This window comes from Phaseolus vulgaris, chromosome 8, assembly GCF_000499845.2.
Source record: "Phaseolus vulgaris cultivar G19833 chromosome 8, P. vulgaris v2.0, whole genome shotgun sequence".
Taxonomy (NCBI): Eukaryota; Viridiplantae; Streptophyta; class Magnoliopsida; order Fabales; family Fabaceae; genus Phaseolus; species Phaseolus vulgaris.
In genome coordinates this window covers 4,389,499-4,413,981 of record NC_023752.2, presented here as the reverse complement: position 1 = coordinate 4,413,981, position 24,483 = coordinate 4,389,499, and the positions used below count along the sequence as shown (strand labels likewise).

Sequence of the window (24,483 nt, the reverse complement as noted above, 5' to 3'; positions counted from 1 at the left end):
AATGTAGCGTATATTTAGAATAATGGTTAGCATTCTGGATTGCATGATTGAATTTGGACATGTGGGGGTACTCCAATGTGGGACGAAACTCATGTTGCATGGTAGCTAGCATTGGATGTGACAAATGATAAAATTGTTTTTACCACCAATCCTATAAGAGACAAACAATAAGAATTGTTATCCAGTACTTAAGTTTTATATTTTTAAATAATATTGTACACAACTTTTTTATTATTAATATATGGCATTATTGTCATCATTCATAATGACTATTTTTGTTAAATATTATTTCTATTAAAGAAAATATTTTTTGTTTTAAAATTAAAAATAATTTTAAAATAAATAAATTATGTTTGAAATTAATTCAAATAAAATGTAAATATATTTTTAAAAATTAAAAAATAATGTATTCCAAAATGTCGAACCAGATATATAATTCCAAAAAAGTAAAAATGAATTTTCAATTGAGTTTTATTAGGTGCAGAATGTAAAACCCTCTGAGTTTTTTTATCCAATTTAAAAATGGGTCCAGCCCATTTTTAGCATGTTGAAGATGCAGTGAATCCATTTTGACCTTACTGAATTCATTTTGATAACCCACACAAAAAAGTGTCATCTAATAATCATATGAAGCTAAATTTAATATAAAAATTAAATATTTAACTCAATAAGATAAGTTTATCAAAATACAGACACATATGAGCACTAGCCTTTTATATTTATAATAATAATAATAATAATATATTTAACCTTGCGAGTATTATATAGTTATAATTATAGACTACTAATTATTAACATTTATATAATATTTTTGTAAATAGTGGTAATACAATGGTCTTTAACACAGTATAAACAAATTTAAGAAAAAGGTTTGACTGAATTTTTCCGTAAAAAGAATATGTTTTGAACGTAATTGTAATTTTGAAATGCAATAAAGAAATTTTATTTGACTTTATAGATTGATTTCCATAACTTAAGTTATTTGTATTTGAAAATTAAGTAGAATTTATTTCATCCATAACTATACATAAAAAATATTATTTTATTTAACCGTAATTATCTCTTTTCATGTCTTTAAAAATGTAGAGGCAAATACCTCTATTTCAGCGTTGTCACCTTTTTAATTTTTTTTATTAGGTGAGATTAACTACTTTTAAACTGAATATTCAAGAATAAATTATTTAAAGGATATAAATAAACTTCACCTAGTATTTTAAATTTATGGAACTAATTAAGAAATTCAAATAATTTAAAAACTTTTTACCTACGTTTTTATTTTATTTAAGATTTAGATAATTTAGTTTTGAGAAAGCTACTACTGTATTCGAGAAAGGGGTTAGGTGGGAAGTGAAAAGTGAGGTTTTAAAAAGATTTTATGTGACCGCCTTGTGGTGTAGTGTGGTGGCGTGGTGCTATAATCTCATTTCAACTTCATTTGGTTTCATTTGCATTTCATTTGGCGTTTTGCTTCTCGAAGCTTCTGTAGCACAGATCCATGGCGTCTTTCGATGAAGCTCCTCCCGGAAACTCCAAGAACGGCGAGAAGATCTTCAAGACTAAGTGTGCTCAGTGCCACACCGTCGATAAGGGTGCCGGTCACAAACAAGGTATCGTATTCGATTCGTCTCTTTTTACCCTGATTAACTCTCAGATCTGTCGCTCCACTGTTACTTTTTCATCACCTTTTCCTTCACTCTCAACGCTCCATGCTATCAGGTCTTCAATTTTAGCCATTCGCGCCTTTTCATTCAATAAAAGGGAATTCTAGTTTTTTTTTTCATTTTCTAGGTTCAGAGTTCCTCTGTATTGACGTTGACTCGATCGTTCTATTGTATGTTTGGCTTTCAGTTGGAAGAGTTCAAAAGTAATTTTGCCCTCAAAGCAACTTCGTTTTGTGGTTGGAATTCGCAGATTACTCTGTTAACTTCAATCCGAACATAGCCTTATGTGTTATTAATTTGTTATCAAGTCTGAAGCTTATTTTGATGCCTGATTGGTTTTTTGGAAACTTGAAATTGTTTGTTTGAAACCTGATCTGTCAACCTGTGTCAAGTATTTTTCTTCTAATTGGGTGGTTTGTTTATTTGAGATTTAACCGGAGAGAAGTAATAGGCGAATGAATTGGTTATGTTAGAAATTATTGGGAAAGCAATGAGGGTTTAATTTCTGTGCGTTGTCGGTGAAACAATTTTATAATTTCAACCGATAAGAAATCATAGACTTTGAAGGTTCTATAGAGAAGATTTCCTTGATCTAATGTTCCTTTTCTATCGGAATTATTATTTTTTTAATTTTGTTTTGTAATGATGCTGCTAAGGATATATAGTTTTACACACCTTTGTTTTTTTAGAAAAGGTAGGGGGAGACCTAGAAGCACAATGGATGTAAAAATTAAAAATTTAGAAGGGATATGGTGGTGTCTCTAAGAATTTGGTCTGTAAACCTAATGAAGCGTGTAAGGTTGTTGTTGTTGCCATTTCTTTATGATACTTTTATTTTTTAAATATTTATCCAAATAATTGTGATTTTAGAATAAATCTATGTTGAATTTCTTTCTTGCTTTTCCTTGATACTTGGTCAATAATTTTTACATTTCATCTTTGGTCCCGTGTGATTAGTTTATAAGTCCAATTATGGTTCCACTTATCTGATCGCACTCGACAGTTAATTCTTTAATCTTCTGTTATTTGTCTCCCCTCCATGAATAATGTCATTATGCAATATTCTGAAGATCAACTTATTTACTCTTGTTGATAACTTTAGGACCCAATCTGAATGGTTTGTTTGGAAGGCAATCTGGCACAACCGCTGGATATTCCTATTCTTCTGCTAACAAAAACAGGGCTGTGACTTGGGAGGAAAATACCTTGTATGATTACTTGCTCAATCCCAAAAAGGTAAAGCGTAAATTAATGTTTAAATTTCAAATCTACTTCACTAACCCTGCATAGTTATCACTTCATGCTACTTGTATAACCTTCATTTTGATATATATACATTTTTTCTATTATAATTCGGGTATTGTGCTGTTGAGTAATATGGTAATGTTGCAAGGTGACATACAGAGATAATTGATCACCCAAGTGTGAAATTTGCTCATGTAACCTGTTTGTGAATCATTTCATGTCACCTTTTATATAATTTTCATTTTGATTGAGATTGTTTTCTTATGTAGTCAGGATTGTGCTGTTAGATTTTATGGTAATAATATTGATGCTCGGCGACAATGAGAACTTGTTTCCACCACCATGTTACTGATTTGTCTTTTATTATCCTCTTCTGCAGTACATTCCAGGGACGAAGATGGTATTTCCTGGTCTTAAGAAACCTCAGGATCGTGCAGATCTTATTGCTTATCTTAAGGAATCCACTGCGTAATGATTAAACTTTCATACATACAACGCACTGTTCATTCGAAGTTTCCGAGATTTAAATTTTCAGACATTTAATTACGTGGTGCAGTGAGTACTGTATCAACAAATAAAGTAGACTTGATTGGTTTGCAATGCTATTTTGTTCATTTTGCATTGCTTCTTAAGAAGTTGCAATATATGGGCTAATGCCCTATTGATGTAGCAGTTGAAAGTTTAAACATTGTTGTTGATATTTAATTTGCTAGAACCACAATTTGGTCTACCTTTGCTGGACAAGCAAATTTTCAAATCTTATAATTTCTTACTTTGGTTTGCTTAGCTGAATGCAACGCAAGGGAAGTAGAAAAGTAGAGAAGTAGTTGAATATTTTTAGAATACTTGAGCAGGAGGAGGAAAGCTTATTTTCCATTATGATAGGTAGTGTTTTCCTGGATATTTTTTTTCTTTCTGGATTTTAAAACCTTAACATCTAATGATTTGGATGGTTCATTGAACGCATAGTTCTTGGTAAGATGAAACAATAGATATGTTTTGGACATGAATTTAGGATTTCAAAGAGTGTAGTGGGAGGGGAATGGTTAGAGCATTCAGATACTATGCTGGTGTTGTGCTGGAAGATTAAAATTGAGTGAGAATGGTTAATAATTCTATCTGAGCGAATTCTGTATAGAGGTGTTGAATTCAGCTGTATTATTTACATATATGCACACACACATACATGTATACCATATTCATATTAAAAATCTAGTAAGTTTGCATGAAAGGATTGCATTTATGGACTTTATAATAATTTCTTTGAAATTATGTTATGGTTTGTGATTGGTTGGTTAATGATGTAATTTGCATTATTGGTGTTTTATTATAAAATTTTATTTGTTAATTTTTTCATTTGAGAACGTTTATTTTGAAATGACATTTAGGTGAATTTTTATAAAATTTTACTGGCAAATAGAATGGCTATCATTGAGTATGTTGATTTATACCTTACTCTGTACTACATCATAAATGAATGACCAAAATAAATAATTTTATTGAAAATTATTCAGCAAATTTTTGAAATATCTTTCTCGAATTGTTATTGCATCAATTTTTTTATCATCCAAGAGAAATTTTTTTAGAATGAGTTATTTTAATATTATAGATAAGCAGGTGGAAATCAATGTTTTAAGGATCAATTGATTTGAGTTAAATTTCTGGGTTTTGATATGTTAATAAAAAAATATTAAGAATGAGTTAGATATAATATAATATAATATATTTATGAATATTTTAAAATAAATTGTGGATCTATATAGAAGTGATTTGTCAGATAAAGAAAAAGTAATGTATAGAAGAAGTTTATTATTAGAAAGATTCTAAGAAAGTGGTTTCATTACTAATGGAAGGGGTGTTACAAAATGTATGGAAAATATTAAATATAGATAAATAGATATGTTCATAAAAAAATAAAATAAGAATAATTCAACTTTTTTTTAAAATGTTTTAAATAATCTTAAATAAAGTATAATTTTAATTTTTTAAATAATCTCAATTGTATTTTTTCACCACATACTTCTCTTTTTTTTAGTTGTAATAGTTTTTTTTTTTTAATATCAGTGAAAGCACTTTCCATTTAAGTGTATGTGAGGATTGATGAAAAAATATTTTTTTTGGTTTTATGAAAAACTAAAAAAGCACAGTCAATATTATAAAAAATCACAAAATTTATCTTAATCATCAATATTTATCAGGCATCACAAAAAACTACCATCACAACTTTGAAAAAAAATCACTCTTCATCATAATCAAAGTATGGTTAGAATTAAAAGAAAATATATGAAAATACATGGAGAAGGTACGAAAGTTAGGAAGAATTTGCCAAAATAATTATGTAAGTGTTTGAAAGTTTATTTATGAATTGGATTTGAAAAACGGAACATTACTTACGTCCTTGTTCACTGATTTTTCTCGATTTCTTGATTAGATTTAGTTTCTTTTTTATTTTATTTCTAATTGCTCGTATAGAATTCGTGAACCATTCTTATTCTTTCATTTAGTTTCAAATATTACCTTTAATGTTCATATTATATAATACTTAAATAATTTTAATTTATTTTGTTTTTGCTCAATTTTTTTCTTTAAAAGCTTTTTACTAGAAAGAACTTTGAAATTATATTTTAATTCCGTTTTTTAGGTTTAAATTATTTTATGTGATATCATTGTTCAAACATTTTTCTAAATATCACGAGTGAAGTTTATGGTGTTTTGTATTTTAAAGATAAAATATTATCTTTAAAAATAATTATACTTTTTTCAGTAGATTCAATTTTTTATATGGATTTAATATTTTCACATTGAAGATTACTAGTCTAACCCTACAAACATCTTTATTTTTTTGAAATTTGAAAACTTTCGAAATTGCTCATTTTGGAAAGTATTTCGGTAACAGTTAGTCACCAAAAAATACACAGACACCATTTTTTGTTTGTTTTTGAAAAGAAACTAATTATGTACCTTAATAATGTAAGAAACCAGGAGCAAGTGTTTCAAACTAGGCAGGTGCAACTGATGTTTTAAAATTGTGATTATTAATTAATTTTCACAACCAGCTATTTATAGAGTGCAATCCAATTATTGAAGGGTCATTGGCATTTTTTAATCCCTGGAAACACCACCTTTTCAGTGGATATTCCTCACAACTTCTTTATTCATGCATCTTTTTAATCCACCTTCATTGAGCATTATGTTTATTATTGGTTGAGAGGGCCCCACCAAAAGTAGAATTAGCTATTAAGCACCCAATCAAACTTTCATTAAACAACCTCAACAACTTTAATGCAGATAATTAAGGGTACTTCTCAGATTCCATAAACATATGTTAAACTAAAACGTTTTTAATGAAAGTCAAATAGTAGTTGCTTGCACCCAATTTTCAGATCACTGTCATGCACCAGATTGCTTGTTTTGGCTTCAATTTATCTCTTTCTAGTCTGAAATAGGTGTCTACAAATTCAACCTTCACAAACATCTTTATAGTAAAAGTTGTAAATAAAACATAACAATTGAAGCCTTTGGACTTTTTGTTTGGTTGAGGAAAATGGTGTGAAGGATTAAGACCAATATTCATTTTTTTATTTTTATGTTACAAGAATATATTATTCTTATTTCAATCAAAGCACAGTGGTTACTTGACCTTCTTTTCAAAAACAGTGTTAAGTTAGGAACATGACTCAATTTCAAAAGTGCATTTGTAACTTCTGTCTCTTTCAATTTTCAAACATTTATGAAATCCATACATGCCCGTTAGGCTCAAATTGGTACAGTTAAATTTGAATCCCTACAAACATAAAAGTGGTTTGAAGAATCTCTTAAAATTAGAAATTTCTTCGAAATGTGTACATGAGATCAACTTTGCACTGACACGTATTGTTTGCAACTATGATTAACTTTGTAGCAAGGAAACTTTTTATACAAAGTGTATGTTTATCCACTATAAATTCACTGTTGTTTTGAAGACTTTTGCAATAGCTTTAAGCAATGGTGGGGAATGTTCAAGATATGATTGAGATTTGCCTTATAGAATGTAGCAAAAATTAACCAGTAGCACGTGATTTTTGTTACTGAAGATTTAAAGTTATGGGGAAATAGCTTGGAAGACGCAAGAGAAGTTTGGTTAGGTCCCAGACAGAAATGAACCTGTCTCCTTTTTCTTTCTTTCTTCTGACTGCAATATCTACAAATTCTAGATAAAGATTATTTATTTCTTCTATTTCCATGATTGCCAATTCAGAATTTAGTTGTTTTTAAGGCCTTTTATGTGTGTGTGTTTTATCAGAATTCAACTAATGCTTAAGGAACTGTCTGAGAACTCCAGCAAACTCTTTTTAATCTATTTCAATACATTATTTTGTGAAACTTGTCAAAATAAACTGTTTAAACAGCTTAATTAATTGCTTATCATTAAGCTCTCATCATTATGAGACTTTATGTCATAAATTTAACCATGAAACTCAGTACAATAAGCCAAAAAAAGCTTATTTTGATAACTTATACCAATAAGCTTAAGGAAACAAGTTAAAAAAAACTTATGAAAGTTATAAAGCATTTTCACCAACTCAAATCTAAGTTCTTCCAAACACTCCCGTATGCTTAATCAAGTTGGTTAGAATTTGTAGTCTCAAAGAAACAAACAGTGCAAGTTTGGCACAATCTTTTTTCCTTCTGATTTTACCTCACCATAATAACTGAATCCACACACATTTAATTCTTTACATTTCCAAGCACTGTAGTATCTATGTATCCATGCTTCAACGGGCCAAAACATAATGTGACCAAGAATGTACCTATTGGCCCACGTCCTACACGAAAATCCACCCATCACATGGGATTGTGGAACCAACTGAAAGGGTATTAAATGCATACTTGGTCAACTAAGCATACATAATGCAATCTAAAATGAAATTTAGCATGATGACCCTCTTATGGTTTGCATGTTTAAACCACATGAGGGGAAAGTTAATAATGACAGTAACTCACTACTCAAAATAAGGATATGCAAGGGGAAAAGCTAAATCTGCCAACATGTTGATATGCAAGGGGAAGAACAAGGAAATTAGAGCAAAATAAGGATTATAACAACGTGACCTATATATAACGAGCATTCATGATTGATGATATTAAATTGATGTTTCAATATTGATAGCACACAAATGGATCTAGACCATAAAACCTATATATTTTATATATAAAAGACTAACATTTATTCTAGGGCCACAATGAAAGAGATACTTACATATTAAAATTGATTGCATACCCTAATAAGATCTCACATACAAACCTTTTCAATCATGTCCCTCTCGAGCTACAATAAGTTCTTCTAAGTTATCAGCGTCACCAGAGTCTACAGGCAGCATTATCTCATCCTCAGCTGTGAAATTATAATTTATGCCAATGGCTCTTAGAAGCTGGTATACTTCAAACATGGTAGGCCTCTCCTTTGGCATTTCCGAAACACAATTGCATGCAACCTTCAGAAATTGGAAAAGCTCCTGGTCTACTCCATTCCCAACTAATGATTCCTCAATGACATCATGGAGTTTTGCATTGCTAGATTGCTGTGAAATCCATTCAACCAAATTTCCTTTAAAAGTTTCTGGAGCTTTAGCCACATGAGTTGCTCTTTCACCTGTGACCAACTCAAGAAGCACGATCCCGAAGCTATAAATATCCCCTTTAGGAGTAGCCACCAAAGTTTTTGCATATTCAGGAGCAACATAACCCAAATCCCCAAACTCCCCATTCACAAAAGTACTCAAATGTGTATCAATTGGGTTCATCAATCTAGCAAGACCAAAATCAGAAATTCTGGGCTCAAAATCAGTGTCCAACAAGATGCACTTAGAGCTTATGTTTCGATGGATAATACGGGGATTGCAGCTATGATGGAGCCATGCTAACCCTTTGGCTGCCCCAATTGCAATTTTGAGCCTTAGAGCCCAATCCATGGTGCACACGCCTTCATCAGGATGCAGTTGATCATGGAGGGTACCATTTGGCATATTTTTATAGACCAAAAGCCTCTCCCGTTTTGCCAGACAAAAACCTAAAAGAGGAACCAGGTTACCATGTTTGACAGTCCCTAGTATAGCCATCTCAGACATAAATTCTTTCTCTGAGTGTTGAGATTCCTGCAATCTCTTAACCATGAGTGATGTGCCATCAGGAAGGACGGCTTTGTAAACAGTTCCTGATCTTCCAGACCCAATAATATTGCTTTTACTGAAGTTATTAGTTGCCTTCATGAGATCATTCAAGTTCATTTTTGAAATTGCCTTCTCAAACATAGAAACCTGGTGTACAAATTCAGCACAGTTACATTACACATAATACCTAAGAGTTCAAATTACATGAACTATGGCTGCATAAATTTAAATGGAAATATATAGACAGATTGTTTTGGTTTCTGATTGGTTGTCAGTGAAAAAAAATCCAATCTCAAAATATTATCCAAGAAACTTTCCATAACTAAGCAATTTTCTAAAACATCGATCAATCTAAGAAATAAAAGGAATATCAGCTCCATGTATAATGTAGCTTACCTTTATTGTTTTGGTTCCCTTTAGACTTCTTGCCCACTTGTTTCCTTCAGGGTCCTCTTCCCTTTTCCTATAAGAAATACGGCGCACGTAGAAGAACATTCCAATGCCCAAACCTAATGCTGCAACAGTCACACCACCAACAGCTGCTCCAGCTATAACAGCAGTGTTTCTCGCTTGACTCTTGGCCTGGCAAGGATCCAAGGGAGCACCACACAAACCAGAATTGTTTGCATAACTTGCTGCATCAACCACACCTGCTTTAAAGGATGGAACCTGCCCTGTCAAAAGATTATTGGAAACACTAAACATCTTAAGCCGCGGGAGCTGGCTCAAGTTTGCAGGAATTTGACCAGAGAGTTGGTTTTGGTCAAGTCTAAGAGTATTAAGATAGGTACAGTTTGAGAGGGAAGCAGGTATTTCCCCAGTAAAATCATTTGAGGATAGGTCAATAGATGTCACAAATGTAAGAAGTGTGGATATATCGGCTGGAATGGTTTTAGAGAGTCTGTTAAGTGAAAAATCTAATCCTGTCATGCTTGAGCAATTTTCAACGCCGCGAGGAAACTCACCCTTGAGTCCCATGTTCGACAGTTTGAGATTCAAGACCCTATTCTCATCAGGGTGCCAACACTCAACCCCAGTGAACTTGCATATATACCCTTCTGTTTTGTTGTTGAAATCCCAGGATTGCAAATAATTGTAAGGGTCCTGAAGTGCCGCCTTTACACTTCTCAAGCAGGATATATCATTATCAGTCCCACAAACCATGCCACAGAGAACCAGCAGAAAGAAACTAACAATAACATGAGCACTGAAAATTTGGCTACCCTCTACCATCTTTACCCAAAAGCCAAAAACAACCTATTGAGATAATTCACCAAAATTTGTAACTAATGAAGCTGTGGCATTAAATCTATAGACTCCATAGCACTGCAACCCTCACATGAGCACATACACACCCTGAAACACAATAACACAAACACCATCAACTCAATTCAGCACTCCACAATTCACACCGACCAAATCAACCAACCCATGAACAAAAAACAGGGCAACTACTTCTCCCCCTTTAAGAACAAAATTCACAGTCTACGCCGAAACCCACTGAACTTACATAAAAAATATCTTTTTAAAAAAACCCTTTTGACACAAATCAACACAAACATAAACAGAAGGAACCCAGATTCAGAAATCACGTGAATTTTGCCCAGGAGCACTAAAATACCCACCTGGATATTGAGCGAGTCAACTCAGAAATAACAAGGAATAATCACTTTGCCCAAAGGAAAGGGCAAGGCACATGGAACAGAAGAAAAGGAAGACTAGACTAAGAATTGTGTAGAGAGAAAGAATCGCTGTATAGTGATTATGGGAAAGAAGAGAGTGAGTATGCGTTTCATGAATTCTGATGAGAACTCAAAAGAGAAGATATTCACGAGTCAACAAATAACACGCTTAGCTTTTTTTTTTTTTTGGACAAGTTCAGAGAGGTGTGGACTACTGATGAAGACGAAGACTTAACAAGTTTGTTTCTTTGACTAATTCTCAGCCTTTTTGCTGAAAATGAGGGGCAGAAAATATTAAAGGACAAAACTTTATTCATTTTCTTTTTAATTTTACCTTTTCAAAAATAGGGAAAAAAACAACCTATATCCTTCCAAAGAGAGAGATCTAATGCGGTGTGGAGTTATATATCACAGACACGACATGGATACGGACGGATATAGAGATAAGTAAAATCTAAAAAATATAGGATACGAAAATACGGATCTATATATTATATAATTAAAAATTATATAAATTGAAAATAAAGATTTATGTACACAAATATGTTTCAAATTATTTTTTGAAGCAGAAATATGTTTTTCATGACTGGTTCAAAAGGATTTGTTTCTTATTTTTATAATCACAATAATAATTTATACAATAAAGTTTGAACTTTTAGAAAATTAATGTATTTTTCTTTTTTAAAATTGTGTTAGAACCATACTATAATTATTATAAATCTAGCAAATACTTTTTGAATTGGACACCTCACAAATACGTGTCCTACCTGTGTCATACGAGTGTCGGTATCCAATACGAGTATCGGACACGGACACGCCATTTAAGAGGAGTGTCCCAACTTGTGTGGAGTAATTTACAAAACATTTGATTTTAGACTCTATATTATCTTGTACAACAAAAGAAACACAAGACAAAAGAATATAGATGTTGTGCATGGTATATAAAAAAAAATGAAAGGAAAATAGAATGAATGAGGATATCAATATATAGATATAATAACTTTTGAAATTAAATTTTTATTTTAGTCATAACAATGTATGATAACAATTTATGTGCATTAGAATTCAAATTTTAAAAATTAATTTGAAATATTTTTGTATTGGTTCTTTCTTCTATAAGAATACTCTTAAATAAGTGGAACGCGGTATGGTCTTGGAGTATTTTAGAAAGTTGCTTTCATTAATTAAAATAAATTTAAACAATGATACGTTGAAAATGAAAGAAATTAAAACATAATAATAATAGTATATGTATCATTATATTAAGGTCATTCTGAAAGTAATCTTTCGTTATAAAATTAATGTATGATTTGATTTTAATTTTTTTAATTTGATTTCTTAAAAAAAATTATTTGAATTCTTACTATTATGTGAGACCATTGAATTACATAGTAAAACCAACTAGTGTTTGTCGTACAGTCTTACCATATAATACCAAAATCTCTAAAATAAATATTAATTATTTACCAAATGAATTTTTGGAAGAAAAGTTAGTGATTATAAATTTGAGAAACTAAAATAAAAATTATATTTAACAGAGACGGAAACCAAAAAAATTCATTTAAAAAAATTAAAAACAGCGATTTTAAATTTTAGAAAGAAAAAAAATTATAAAGAGCAAAATCAAAACACATTTACTTTATAAGAATTAAAAATGCATTTGATTTTTCCTTAATTTTAATGAATTAGTTAATCGAGCCAAATAAATGAAGGGGTATCATTTAGTTTGAATTTCATAGCCACTCTATTTTATTTTTACGATATACCAAAAAAATTAAATAAAATCGCTTATTCTAAATTTAGTGGGAACTTATATATTATATATTATGTTTTTAATATGGCGTGTATGATTTGTTATGTTATGTTAGGTGAAATCAATGATTTGGTAGGAGAATAATATAATTAAATACTAAACATGGATAATTAGATATTGCATGAGTAATTAAAATTAAATATGAAGTTTTTTTACGCAAAGATTAGACATGAAGTTATGTACGAAAGAATAAATTAAAAGCAAAAGAAAAAAGGTTGAATCCAGATTTTTCTTTTACTTTTTTTTTTCAAAAACTTTAAGGAACCAATCGTTTTAAAGAGTGTTGGAGAGACGTATGAAACCAGAAAAGGTATTTTCAAAAGGATTAAATAATTTTTTTCTGTTTTTGATAACTGAAAAATTAGCTTATAGTTTAAACTATCTAACTAATTTATCAAATTATAAATGTTTGAAAAATTTATTAACTAAACAATATATAAAGGTAAATAATAGAATTAGAAATGTTTATACGATATTTTTTATTGTTAAAATATATTTTAGGATATTTTTAATTTTATTTCTTTAATTAATACTAAACTCTTACAATATTATATTTGTAGATAAATTATTTAATTATATATATATATATATATATATTACGTATTGTGTATTTATTATCAATCTTATACTAAATATTAGAATATTTCTGTTTAAATTTTAAATACACATAAAATATTTAAAAAACATAACAAATTATTAATACACAATGAAAATGGTAAAAAAATAAACTAAGTATAAGGTAGCGTTTAAAAAAAGTGCTTCTAACAGTGTTTACAAATTACTAAAAACATTGACCAAACACTGCCAACAGAATCACACAAGTTCAAGTGACGTGTCAAACATAGTTTTAATTTTTTATTGAAAAAATAAATTTTAATTGAAATAACGCGTTAATCATATTCTTAGTCTCTTATTTTTTTTAAAAATGACGCGTGAAAATACTCTTAGTCTTTTATTTAAAAAATTTAATTTAACCCTCAATTTTGTCTTCTTTTATTTTTATACTTTAATTAATTATGATATACACACACATATATATATAACTAAAATAATAATGTAAAAGTTTTTTAATTTTTTTTACTATGATATTTTAATATTTAAATTTTATTCAAATTTAATTATAGTCACTCAAAATATATTTTGTTTCTCAAATTTAAAAATGATTTTCGTAATTCTTCAAATTAAAAAAAAGTACTTTTTTTTTAAATTAAATTTTTTTTCTTCCAAAAATAAAGGAATCCTCGTTTGTCATTTATTTTTATGTTTTTATATACTTTAAGTCTTGAGTATTCTATTGGATAAAATTCCTAAGGTTTTCAAAAATCTTTAAGAAATAAATTTAAAATTTATCTAAAGGCTAAGGATAACTAATAATAAGTAAGAAAAAAAAAATCGGCAATATATAGAGAATAAAGAAGGAGAGCTTTGAAAAACAAATGAAATAATTATTATTGAGGTAAGTTATGCTCTTTTAATAATTTATAATTTTGGTGTTTTGGGCAAAAAAAAAATTGTATCTCTTGAAGATGGAAACTCCTTATTCATAAGTATCAATCTAATGCTGAACCATGCATTTAATGTAAAGATGTATTAATATTTTACATATTTGCATTATCTTTTGATTTGACAACAACTTCTTCAATCACTTTTTTGAGTTAAACTTTTTATTGTAAATTTTGCATTTTGTCACTTTTTCTAAAGGTTGATGATGTCATGTCTATCTCATTTCAAGAAAAGAGCATTGTTTATAAAGGCCATTTAATCGATGACTTATTTAATGGATGATATTAGAAGATTCTTTACCATTTATTAAAAAAAATATCCAAGTATTAATATTTTGTTATTCATCAAAATTTTGGAGTGTGAAACAACTTTAACTTGTTCACATATGATTGCATAATGAAATTCATTCTTTTTAGAGTTTCAGGTTGATTTATATTAGTGTTATTTTTGTTTTAAGAGAGGAAAAAGAAACCATAAATCATATAAATTTGTAGAGATTGAAAGTTAAAAAAGATGATATAGTGAATTGAATTAGATATACAATTTTTAATGTTCTAACATGAACTATCTATGTGAATTTAATCATCAAAATTTACTCACTCCATTTTTAAATTAAAATAATCCTCAAGAACAAACATAGGAGCCAAATGTAGTCTCCTAAATTGTGAGAGATTAATGTCTGTTATAGACAATGTTTCTTCATGTTGTTTTGTATAGCTGTTAAGTCTTTCAACTCTAGGTGATACAGAGACATTTGAAGTTGGGTTTTAGATGATAGCAAAACCATAACTATGAAGCCAATGTGATGGACCACACATGAACTTATAAAAACACCTCATCTTATACTAATTTTGTATGAAGATTTTAATTCCTCTAAATAATGTAGTGATTATAAAAGTGGGATATGATTCCAGAGGCTATAAATATTGGTTTTCTGATAATTTGTCAAGAGGGTCATATGGTCTTCATAGTGGAATTTGATTTATTATTCTTTGGTCCAAAGTATGTGCAAAATGTGTCATCGTGTTATAATACTGTGACTTGGATTCAAGATAATATATATGAAATGGTGCATTTGCTGATCTCACACTCTTCCACAAGCAAATTAAGTTGCTGTTTGTTTAACAAAGTTTACTTATTTCCTTAATGGGAAGATGGGAATTTTCCTTTAAAGAAAATAGTTATCTCCCACAAAAGAAATATTGTTTACTAAATCCAACACATACACAAACAAGAGAACAAGTTAATGGGCATTTATTTTGTCATGAGTTAATTTTTAATCCATCATATACATACTCTAAAATATTCAGAAATTAGAAGGGAGAAAATTGAGATGGAGTGATTATAGTAGTCGAGATAGTTATTTTCCGGGTACAAATTTTTTAATTAACTTTTGAAAAAGTAAATAAATAAACTTACCATTTAATAAAAAAAATCAGTAATTAAAAAAATAACTTACTAATAATCATAATATTTGTGGTTTTTCTTTGTAATTTGGGTTTGTTTAATAGAAAGGAAAAAGGGAGTAAACAAGGGAGCAACATAGAAGTATGACGCAGCATCCCAATTTCCGAAGACTAACTCAAAAATTGTTTGACTTGTTTAACTAATAATGAGAAAGCTGAAAAAGAGTGTCCTTGTGTTGGGTTTTCACATTATCCGTGAAAACGACATGCATTTAAACACGTTGAATGTTGAATCAAAGATGCGCGATTCTCCTTCTATACACGAGAAACGTCGCTTGCCCAACAAGCACGGAAAACTTAAAACCACTAAAGACTTAGGGTAAACACTAGGCTCTGTTTGTTCGATGATGGAATGTGTGAAGATTTAAAAGAGTGAATATGTGAGAATGTAAAAGAAAAATGTAAAGAAAGTAAGAGTGTTTTGATTCTGATATATTAGAGGAGATGTGAGAAAAATTTATGAAAATTTGTGAGTGATGTTATGATTAGGAGAAAATTTTATTTTTTTTAAAGATGTAAAATGTTATTTTATAAATTTATCCTAACCTATTAAAAAAAATTAATAATAAAATATGAATTAATTTTGTTTAAAAATAAACAACTTTTACATATTTAATAGGTTTAAAAATTATAATTAAAAAATAAATATATATTAAATGTAGATAGGTATTATTTAAAAACTATATAATTAGAAAAAAAAATGTATTCAACAAATTAAATAAAAAGAAGTAACTTGGACAAAAATAAACAAAGTGACTTAGACAAATCTTTTTTGTCGATAACCTCATACCAATCAATCGAATATTGATTAATATGTAATAGATACTTGAAGGTTATTTTGCTCAGAAATGAAATAGTCCAAATATTTTTGAAAATTCTTGCTTCCATTGGACCATTTGTATCTATATGCATTAGGATATCAATTCATAGATCTCTCCGTTCAAGAAATCAAAATAAAAGGATCGAATTATTTCTTCTAACACTTTTTCAAATTTGAGAAATATTAGTTAATCGTGTATTTAGAACTTCAAATATTTTATTAAAATATTAAACATATTCTATAGAATTGAAAAATAATTCAAATCTTAAATAAAAATATATAATTTTTTATTATTAAATACATGTAGTAATGAAAAATAAAAAATACAACAACAACAAAAATATAACGTAATTAACCATAAAAAATTATTATCAAATAAATTATAACTCGTAAACATAATAATTATTCAAAAAAATATTAATATAAACACAACAACAAATTAAATAAAAACAGAATAATTTTTTAAAATATTAAACATATATTATAAAATTGAAAAATAAATCACAATAAAAAAATATAATTTTTTAATATTAAAAAATCTTGCTTCTGAAAAATAAAAAAATATTACAACAATAAAATAAATGAAAATAAATTCAAAAATAACACATGACATGATTTTTTCTTTAGATACATATCTTCATTCTTAAGAAATAAGACATTTTCCAAGTATATCCTCTCCTTTTTTTCCCACAAATTCCTGAATTCAAATAACTAATATCCTCTATTTTTTTAACTATAAAAGGTACATTCTTAAAAGCAAAGAGTTCCTTAAAGATGATTACTTTTACACATCGAATTCAAATATTAACAGGTATTGCGTAAACACGTTTTTAACCATTAAATCAACCTCGATAGATTATTATTATCCTAATTTAACAACTTTTTAAATCAATACTTAAAATTGTTTCAAATGAATCGTACATTACCAAATAATTATGGTCAAATATATATAGCTGCAGGCAGTTTTCATTTCAATAAATAACAAAATTCAAAGATACCGAATTGATCATGGTACTCCCTACATTTAAAAATTATGCAACTACACAGGAATAATATTTTTGGTCTCCCAACTGTCCAGGTAATCGGTTGTATAGTATTCATACTGTTAGCAGATTCGTTAATGCAATGATAGATTATGCTAAAATGTGTATTTTTTTTCACTTCATAAGAGAAAACGATTTCATAGTTAATAGATCACTTTTCAACCGAAGAAACTAAACGGAGACTACCGATCGAGTAATCAACTATGTTCTCTACATTACTAGATACAGAAAACGTAGCTTCACACCTCTTCCCCAGTTATTCGGATAAGAGCCCTTCAAAAGGTAAAGCTCACTCAAATAATTGCTCCAAGTATATTTAAATTTTCATTTCACACGGCACGATGAAAAAAGGGTAGAAAGAAACTAGCAAATTGCAAGTTAGTGGTAGGTGGATGGGCAAAAATAAAAATAGGAAAAGAAAAAAAAGCGTTCCAGGGGTTCCCTCCTCCACATCAAGGGAGGTAACCTTTACCCGTGAGAAATTATAATTTATTGGTTTAAAAGGCAAATTAGCAATCATATTTGCCGTGGAAGTAACCGGAGGACTAAGAAGAATTTGTGCCAGTCAAATTGTAACAAGAGAATATAGTAATCTACAAACCAGTTGAGGAAAGTTTGGGATACTTTCAGCATATAACATCAATGTGATCAAACAAAGAAAAATAGGCAACTTTTCTTACCACGTAATCCACGCCATTCTTGCCCTCCTACCTAATTACGGGACTCACTGATATACATGGATGGGTCCCACTTCCTAAAGGACTCAAGCTATATTACCAATAGGAAAAGACTGCAAAACTTCCTTTGACTTCTTAATCATACAGTAAATTATCATCATAATCTTAAAAAATTATGATCTAAATGAAACAAGTGCACCTATGTCCAAGGCAACTTCGGGAATCCTTTCAGAAATCTAAATGCTGGAGCATCCCAATGTAATTAAGACATGCCAATTTGCTTTACCAGTCCTTGAAAAAAAGAAAGAAACATGTTTCACATCAGATGATAAGTTCAAACTATTTCATTCATAAATTTAGCTACTATGCAATGTCAATCGTCTTATTATAGTCATCATAGACTCTCCAGTGAAGAAAGTAGATATTACATAAAGTTGCACAAACATAAACACAGGAAATCTAAAGTCATCTATTGTATGAAAAATTGAATTTAGATATTTATACAAAATTCCAAAGCCTTTATCGCAAGCTATGATTCAGATGTAGCCAGCACTACCGTAAAAAATATTGAGCACAAGAGACTCCACAAACCAATGTTTCAATAGGTCAATGCAAACGGAACAACAAAGCGATGTTCTAAAATGAACAATGTAGAGAAATGCCAAGGGCTGCACTCAACATCCTCTTGCGGCATAAAAAAATATTCAATGTTACAACATTAACCCAAACATAGTTTACATTTCTAATAAAATGACAAAATGATCTTTTATAGGGTAAAAAGAGCATAAATGAAAACATACGTCAATCTGAAACACTAACAATATAATATATAAAGGGAAATTATTGTATCCGTCCTTTTCTAAAATATCTAGAATTGAGGTAGTCTGTCGACTCCTGTATCCTAAGAAAAATTTTCAAGTTTATTTTAGAAATTCAATAATTTGTTTTTCCCTTTACTTCTCTCTTTACTACAGTTCTAATGTAGGGGAATGAAATGTCATCTCTGCACTATATCTTTCCCTCGATCTGTTTATTATTTTCATCTATTTAAGTATTTAGAAAAGAGATATAATTGAAAAAAGAGAAGTGACTATAGCAACAATGTGAAAGTGACTCATCAATACCTTATATCCAACATTTTATTAAGCCTGAGTTGATAAAGATATGCAAACATTTTTTTGCATTCAATGACTGGATTTTTGTCTATAAGCTTTAAATTGATTCAAACATGTTAAAGTTTCAAGAGTTTGAAGTCATTTTTTTAATTTTTCTCCATGAAAAAGAACACAGTAAATGACATTTTAAAAATAAAATAAAATTAAAGGGCTTTGATGAAAAATTAAGATGTTTGAAACTGTTGGGTACAGCTGGTTGGAGCCGGATGCTTCCAACCCAACTTAATGGTGTCACTACAGCCTTAAAATTTGCTGAGATCAAATATATTTTTAAGCTTCTCCTTCATTATCTTCCAGGAGGTTTGCTATTTCAGACATTCAAAGAATGGCAGCTTTTCAAAGGAATCCTACAGTGAGGTGTAATGTGTCATAATGAGCACAAAGGAGTCGGGCATTTGTTCAAGATAAACATGGCTCCCTATTAAGTGTTGTCGTACTACAGAAACAAAAACCACAGAGTCAAAAACTTGATGCAAAAACGCATTCATCAGACCATCAACCACAAAATTAGAGGTGTCAGAATGAATTGCAACCAGTGAGTTAAGCAAGCTCACCATGGGTTTGGAACGGGTTGAGTTGAAAAATTGAGGAGTTTTCAATTGTGGATCAAAATCAACTTGGCTCATTTAACCGTGAGTCAAACAGGTTTGAGCTGGGTTATAAAAGGGTTGACCCGTTTTCATATTTAAAAAATAATTACAAATTGAATATATTAGAACTCTTAATATTGGTTAGCTATTTAAATATTCAATGTTATTATATACACACATATATAAAGGACCATTAATGAAAAACATTATTTTTATATTCTTTTAAATTTAGTGAGTGTTGTCCTAAGTTCCCAACCAATAGTGGATAGAGCAAAGTTAAAAAATATCTTTGCTCACCATAAAGTGAGTCGGGCTGAGCTTAACCCATTTTTAGCTCACATGTGGTAAGATAACCCATGTAAACTGAATTGACTCACTTTGACACCCTACATAAAATTTCTAGGCATTAGACACTCAATATATAATACACTATTAAAAACTTAAAATTTACCTATGGATAAAATGCACTACAAAATAAGATTCCAATGCTACATTCAAGATTCCTCCCAGTGTTTTTGCCTCTTTGCATTTGTTCTCTTTTGGACAATGTCCAAGTTTGACAGTTCCCCATCCACAGCACCTTGTTCAAGCATTATTCGTTCTGGCTCAATTCTTTTCTTCTTTTCACTCCTGTATGTTTTTAAGACAGCTAAGTATATACTTTCAAAAGTATTGTCTTGACAGGACAAATACATTATAAGAGAAAAACCTGTCAGCATGGGAAACAACTTCTAAGTTCTTGTCCAACCAATAAATGCTGCCTGTGTGATCGGGAATCAGAGATCCACAAATATGAAGTATTTCTTCATCAAAACTACAAAAGATAAATCATTGAAATTAATCATGTGATGAAATGTTCAACTCATAATCTTATTACCATCAATTCATATAAATTTTATCATCAGGAGGTTATCAGTATTTGGTCTCTAATAAAATTTCATTTCTGTGAACAAAAATACTCATAGTACTTATTCTACTGTCTACACTACTGTAGAAACAATCAAACACGGAATACATGTCCCTGAAAACAATAGAAAAGAACAATTATATGATACCCACTGCATATGCATAAGATGCTATCAGTGCCCACTTGAATCCATTCACAGAAACAAAAACACAAATGCATAATCTCATACAATGAATATGTCAAAACTGTGAAGTTTCTGATAAATTCAGATACAGCTAATAATATAATGATAAACAGTCCTGCAAACTTACGACTATTTCCAAATTACTACTCATATAAGTCTGCAAGTATGGTGTTTCTTCATTGTAGACAACCTCACCAAGTGGGAAACACATTCTGTTAAAGCTTGACATTTCTTCATTGTATCAACTAGGATAGGTAATACTATTTATTGATATTAATGTGCATCAAGATATGAAGTCACACTCAATTCCAAAGAATATACATTCTACACAATTAGTCTTAACCGAAGCATATAAATAGTATGTCACCTCTTGACTAAAAACCGTATCATGGTCCCGACCTTTATCACATGTCGCTTGTTAGACCTGCTTGCATACACCTCTTGCCCTTTTTTCTACAAAGAGGAAGAGGAATCACATAAACCGTATCAGCACCACTAATTAATCACTAAAACAAATAGAACTAATAAAATAATCATTGCCACTAATTAAAGCATGTCCGGAAACAACTTTCAAAATTAAAAATTCCAATATTTCCATATCAAATTTGAACGAAACACGCAAAAGTTAGTCATCCTAGCTTCATTTGATCCACATCAATGTTGAATAAAACTTTAATTACTTATTAGGTTCCTGTACCTCTGCAATCTTTACGTTTTAGTCCCTAAACCTAAAACTACTTGCTTTAAGTCCCAGTCATACAAAACCATAGGGACAAAATGTGTGTAGAGACTGCAATGAATTAAAATATGTGCATGTAGAGGCTACTACGAGTAGCTTTTATGTATATAGAGACTAAGTAGTAAAGATTGTGTAAGTACGGAAACTAAGTGAATAATTAAACCTTGAATTAACATGCATCCAAACACACATTCAATTGATCGCTAATCAACACACCTCTAATTGATTAATTGCTAAACCAAATCACAAACACTAAAGAATCTCTCATTAATCTACAATATAAGAACCACACAAACCATAACAGCAGCACAAATCGGTTAAATAATCGCTCAAACAAGTTGAAACCAGACTCACCGTTTTGCACACAAACTCTTCCCTGATGTCCTTCTCTGTTATAATCGCAGCGGAAAAGCCAAGCACAACAACGTGAATTGACTCTTGCGTAAGCTTAACCACCTTCCCTTCTGAAACCAACCAAACAAACCCTATCAATTGACGCGAGGCATTGATTTTTCACTAATTTATTTGCTGGACTAAAAAAAGGCAGGGAAGAAGAAATACCTAAAAGCGTGTTTGGCTTGGGACAAAACAGCAACAAATTGGCCTTGAGTTTGACGCCGAGGTAAGGGTGAACGCCGGGGAGGATCTTAGCGCACGTGTCAAGCGAGTTAACATCGTAGGCCAAAACGACACCGCCGACAATTTCGCTGAACCTGCAATAGAAGAAGTTAAAGATAAAAACGACGACAATGATTGTGACGTTTTGTTAGGGTTTGGTTTTGGTTTGGAGGCGCGTACGTGAAAAGCAAGGAACTGAGTTCGCGGAGAACGGCTTTGGAAACTTGATTGCTCTTTGAAGGGTGAATGTATACTGTTAAGTTCGCTTTCGAGACCTTTAACCATTCCATTGACGACTGTGCTCCACGCGCCACCGAGCTCGGGTGATGAAGTGACACCGTTGTTTGGCTACGAAGAGAGTGAAGAGAAGAAGAAACGGTGGGGAATTAGGTTTAAACACTTCTTAGTACCGAAAATACCCCTAACTCCCTTTCTTGGGTTGACTAATTTGACCTAATTGAAAATGTAAATTGCGTTAAATAGAACATAAAAGAAATAAGTAAAAACTGGGGTGAGTAAAGTAGAACAAAGAGGGAAACAAACTGAATATAAATATTTCAAAAACTAGGGTGAATAATTGTTTTCATCTTATTTTAGAATACTCACCCTAAAGAATCATTTAAAAAGATATTTTCAGTCCATTTATATTAAAAACTAGGAGGAAAACTTGTTTTCATTTAAAAAATATAAAAAAACACTGAGAAGCAAACATATTTTTTAAATTATTTTTTAGCTAAAATATTCTATAATCATAATCTAAACAATTATAACATTAATTATGTTGCCCTGTAATCCGTTATAGATGCCTGATATATGATATGATAGAATTATAATTCATTGTCATATATTTTATTAGTTAAATTGTATTAAAAAATAGTAATTTTAAATATATTGTTTTCTATTTTTTATAAAAACAAACGCACAGTAACACTAAAAAAAACATCTACGCTAAAATTAAAAAAGTACATGCGGTTTAAATATAAAATATTTGTCAACAATTTAAAATGAGTATATTGATAAAATAGTTATAATTCAACTTTTAATTTAAGAATTTAATTTTTTTACATATTTTTAAATTATAAGATGAATATGAAGGATCTATTCTTAAATTTGTGTTAATTTTAGGGATATAAGAAAAAATAGAGATATAAAAAACTAAAAGCATAATAGACAATATAAGGAGAAAAGATAAAGTTAGAGCATTAAAAACTCATCTAAGACTTGCTTAAGCAAGTTCACTCTGGTAAAGTTTGACTTTTTTTTTCGTAAAACTCGTTTAAACAAATAATGTTTTGCTTAAGCGAGATGTCACTTAACCCAAACTCAATTAAGTTAAATATAAAGCATGAAGCATAATCATAAATATCATTCGAAAGAACCAAAGGAATAAAACTCTAAATGATACAACCGCTACAAAATATTACAACCAAAGTCGATCATAATCGATTATGTGCCTTCAAATAATAACCACACAACACAAAATTCATCCATCTTCATACACTTGATAAAAAACATACCCTAATCGATTATACATTATAATCATAATTTATTATGTATTTATTTAAGCACATTCAATTATGTTGGTTATGTTGGTGCCTCCTAGTCAATTATCTTTTATATCGGAACACGACCATTGTGCTTAAATCCAATTTGAAGCAGCATACAGTTATTACGAAGTGAACTTTAAGGCTAACTCAATCCCATAAAACCGGCTCATATGGTTGAGGTTTGCACCCACTTATATACAATGAAAGACTCTAATCTCTAGTCGATGTGGGATCTCCAACACACCCCCCTCACGCCGAGATTGCCAACTCGTGCGTGGGACTATATATTATGGGTGGTCCGATAGCTGCCCGATAGCGGGTGGCACGATAGGCCCAACATAAATACTCGCTAGGATAGGCTCGAAATGGCTCTGATACCATATTACGAAAGTGAACTTTAAGCCTAACTCAACCCCATAAAACCGGCTCAGTATTGGGGATTTCATCCGTAGAGATGGTGCCGACTTGATTAATTTGAGTGTGAGGTGCAGGATCCTCAAGGTTTTGCTGACGCAAAATGTTGGTAAGGAATTGATACTGTTGTGATGTAAGTTGAATCCCCTTTACATCCTGTTCTTTAGGAAAAAGCTCAAAAAAAGTGTCAGTAGTAATCATATTATTGGCTTAGGATGTCCAATTGGTGAATTTGTAGCCAGGAGGGAAC

General features: G+C 30.2%; 3 protein-coding genes across 3 annotated transcripts; 1 reads left to right on the top strand and 2 right to left on the bottom strand.

Moving 5' to 3' along the window:
- The first annotated feature begins 1,305 nt into the window (after positions 1–1,305).
- Positions 1,306–3,663, top strand: LOC137826538 (cytochrome c). Its single transcript, XM_068632536.1, has 3 exons — positions 1,306–1,607; positions 2,764–2,897; positions 3,286–3,663. Exons 1-3 carry the CDS (start codon positions 1,496–1,498, stop codon positions 3,376–3,378), a joined length of 339 nt encoding a protein of 112 aa, XP_068488637.1. The 5' UTR covers positions 1,306–1,495; the 3' UTR covers positions 3,379–3,663.
- Positions 3,664–7,998: 4,335 nt separating this feature from the next.
- Positions 7,999–11,007, bottom strand: LOC137826118 (probably inactive leucine-rich repeat receptor-like protein kinase At5g48380). The gene is made up of 3 exons (XM_068631978.1): positions 10,681–11,007; positions 9,452–10,411; positions 7,999–9,202 (listed from the first exon to the last, which is right to left on the bottom strand). The coding sequence occupies exons 2-3, from the start codon at positions 10,286–10,288 to the stop codon at positions 8,195–8,197; spliced, it is 1,845 nt and encodes a 614-aa protein (XP_068488079.1). The 5' UTR covers positions 10,289–10,411; positions 10,681–11,007; the 3' UTR covers positions 7,999–8,194.
- Positions 11,008–17,928: 6,921 nt separating this feature from the next.
- Positions 17,929–22,655, bottom strand: LOC137825746 (DNA-directed RNA polymerase I subunit rpa43). The gene is made up of 7 exons (XM_068631502.1): positions 22,453–22,655; positions 22,216–22,367; positions 22,009–22,118; positions 21,283–21,368; positions 20,534–20,638; positions 20,276–20,454; positions 17,929–18,350 (listed from the first exon to the last, which is right to left on the bottom strand). Exons 1-6 carry the CDS (start codon positions 22,560–22,562, stop codon positions 20,319–20,321), a joined length of 699 nt encoding a protein of 232 aa, XP_068487603.1. The 5' UTR covers positions 22,563–22,655; the 3' UTR covers positions 17,929–18,350; positions 20,276–20,318.
- Between the last annotated feature and the right edge of the window lie 1,828 nt (positions 22,656–24,483).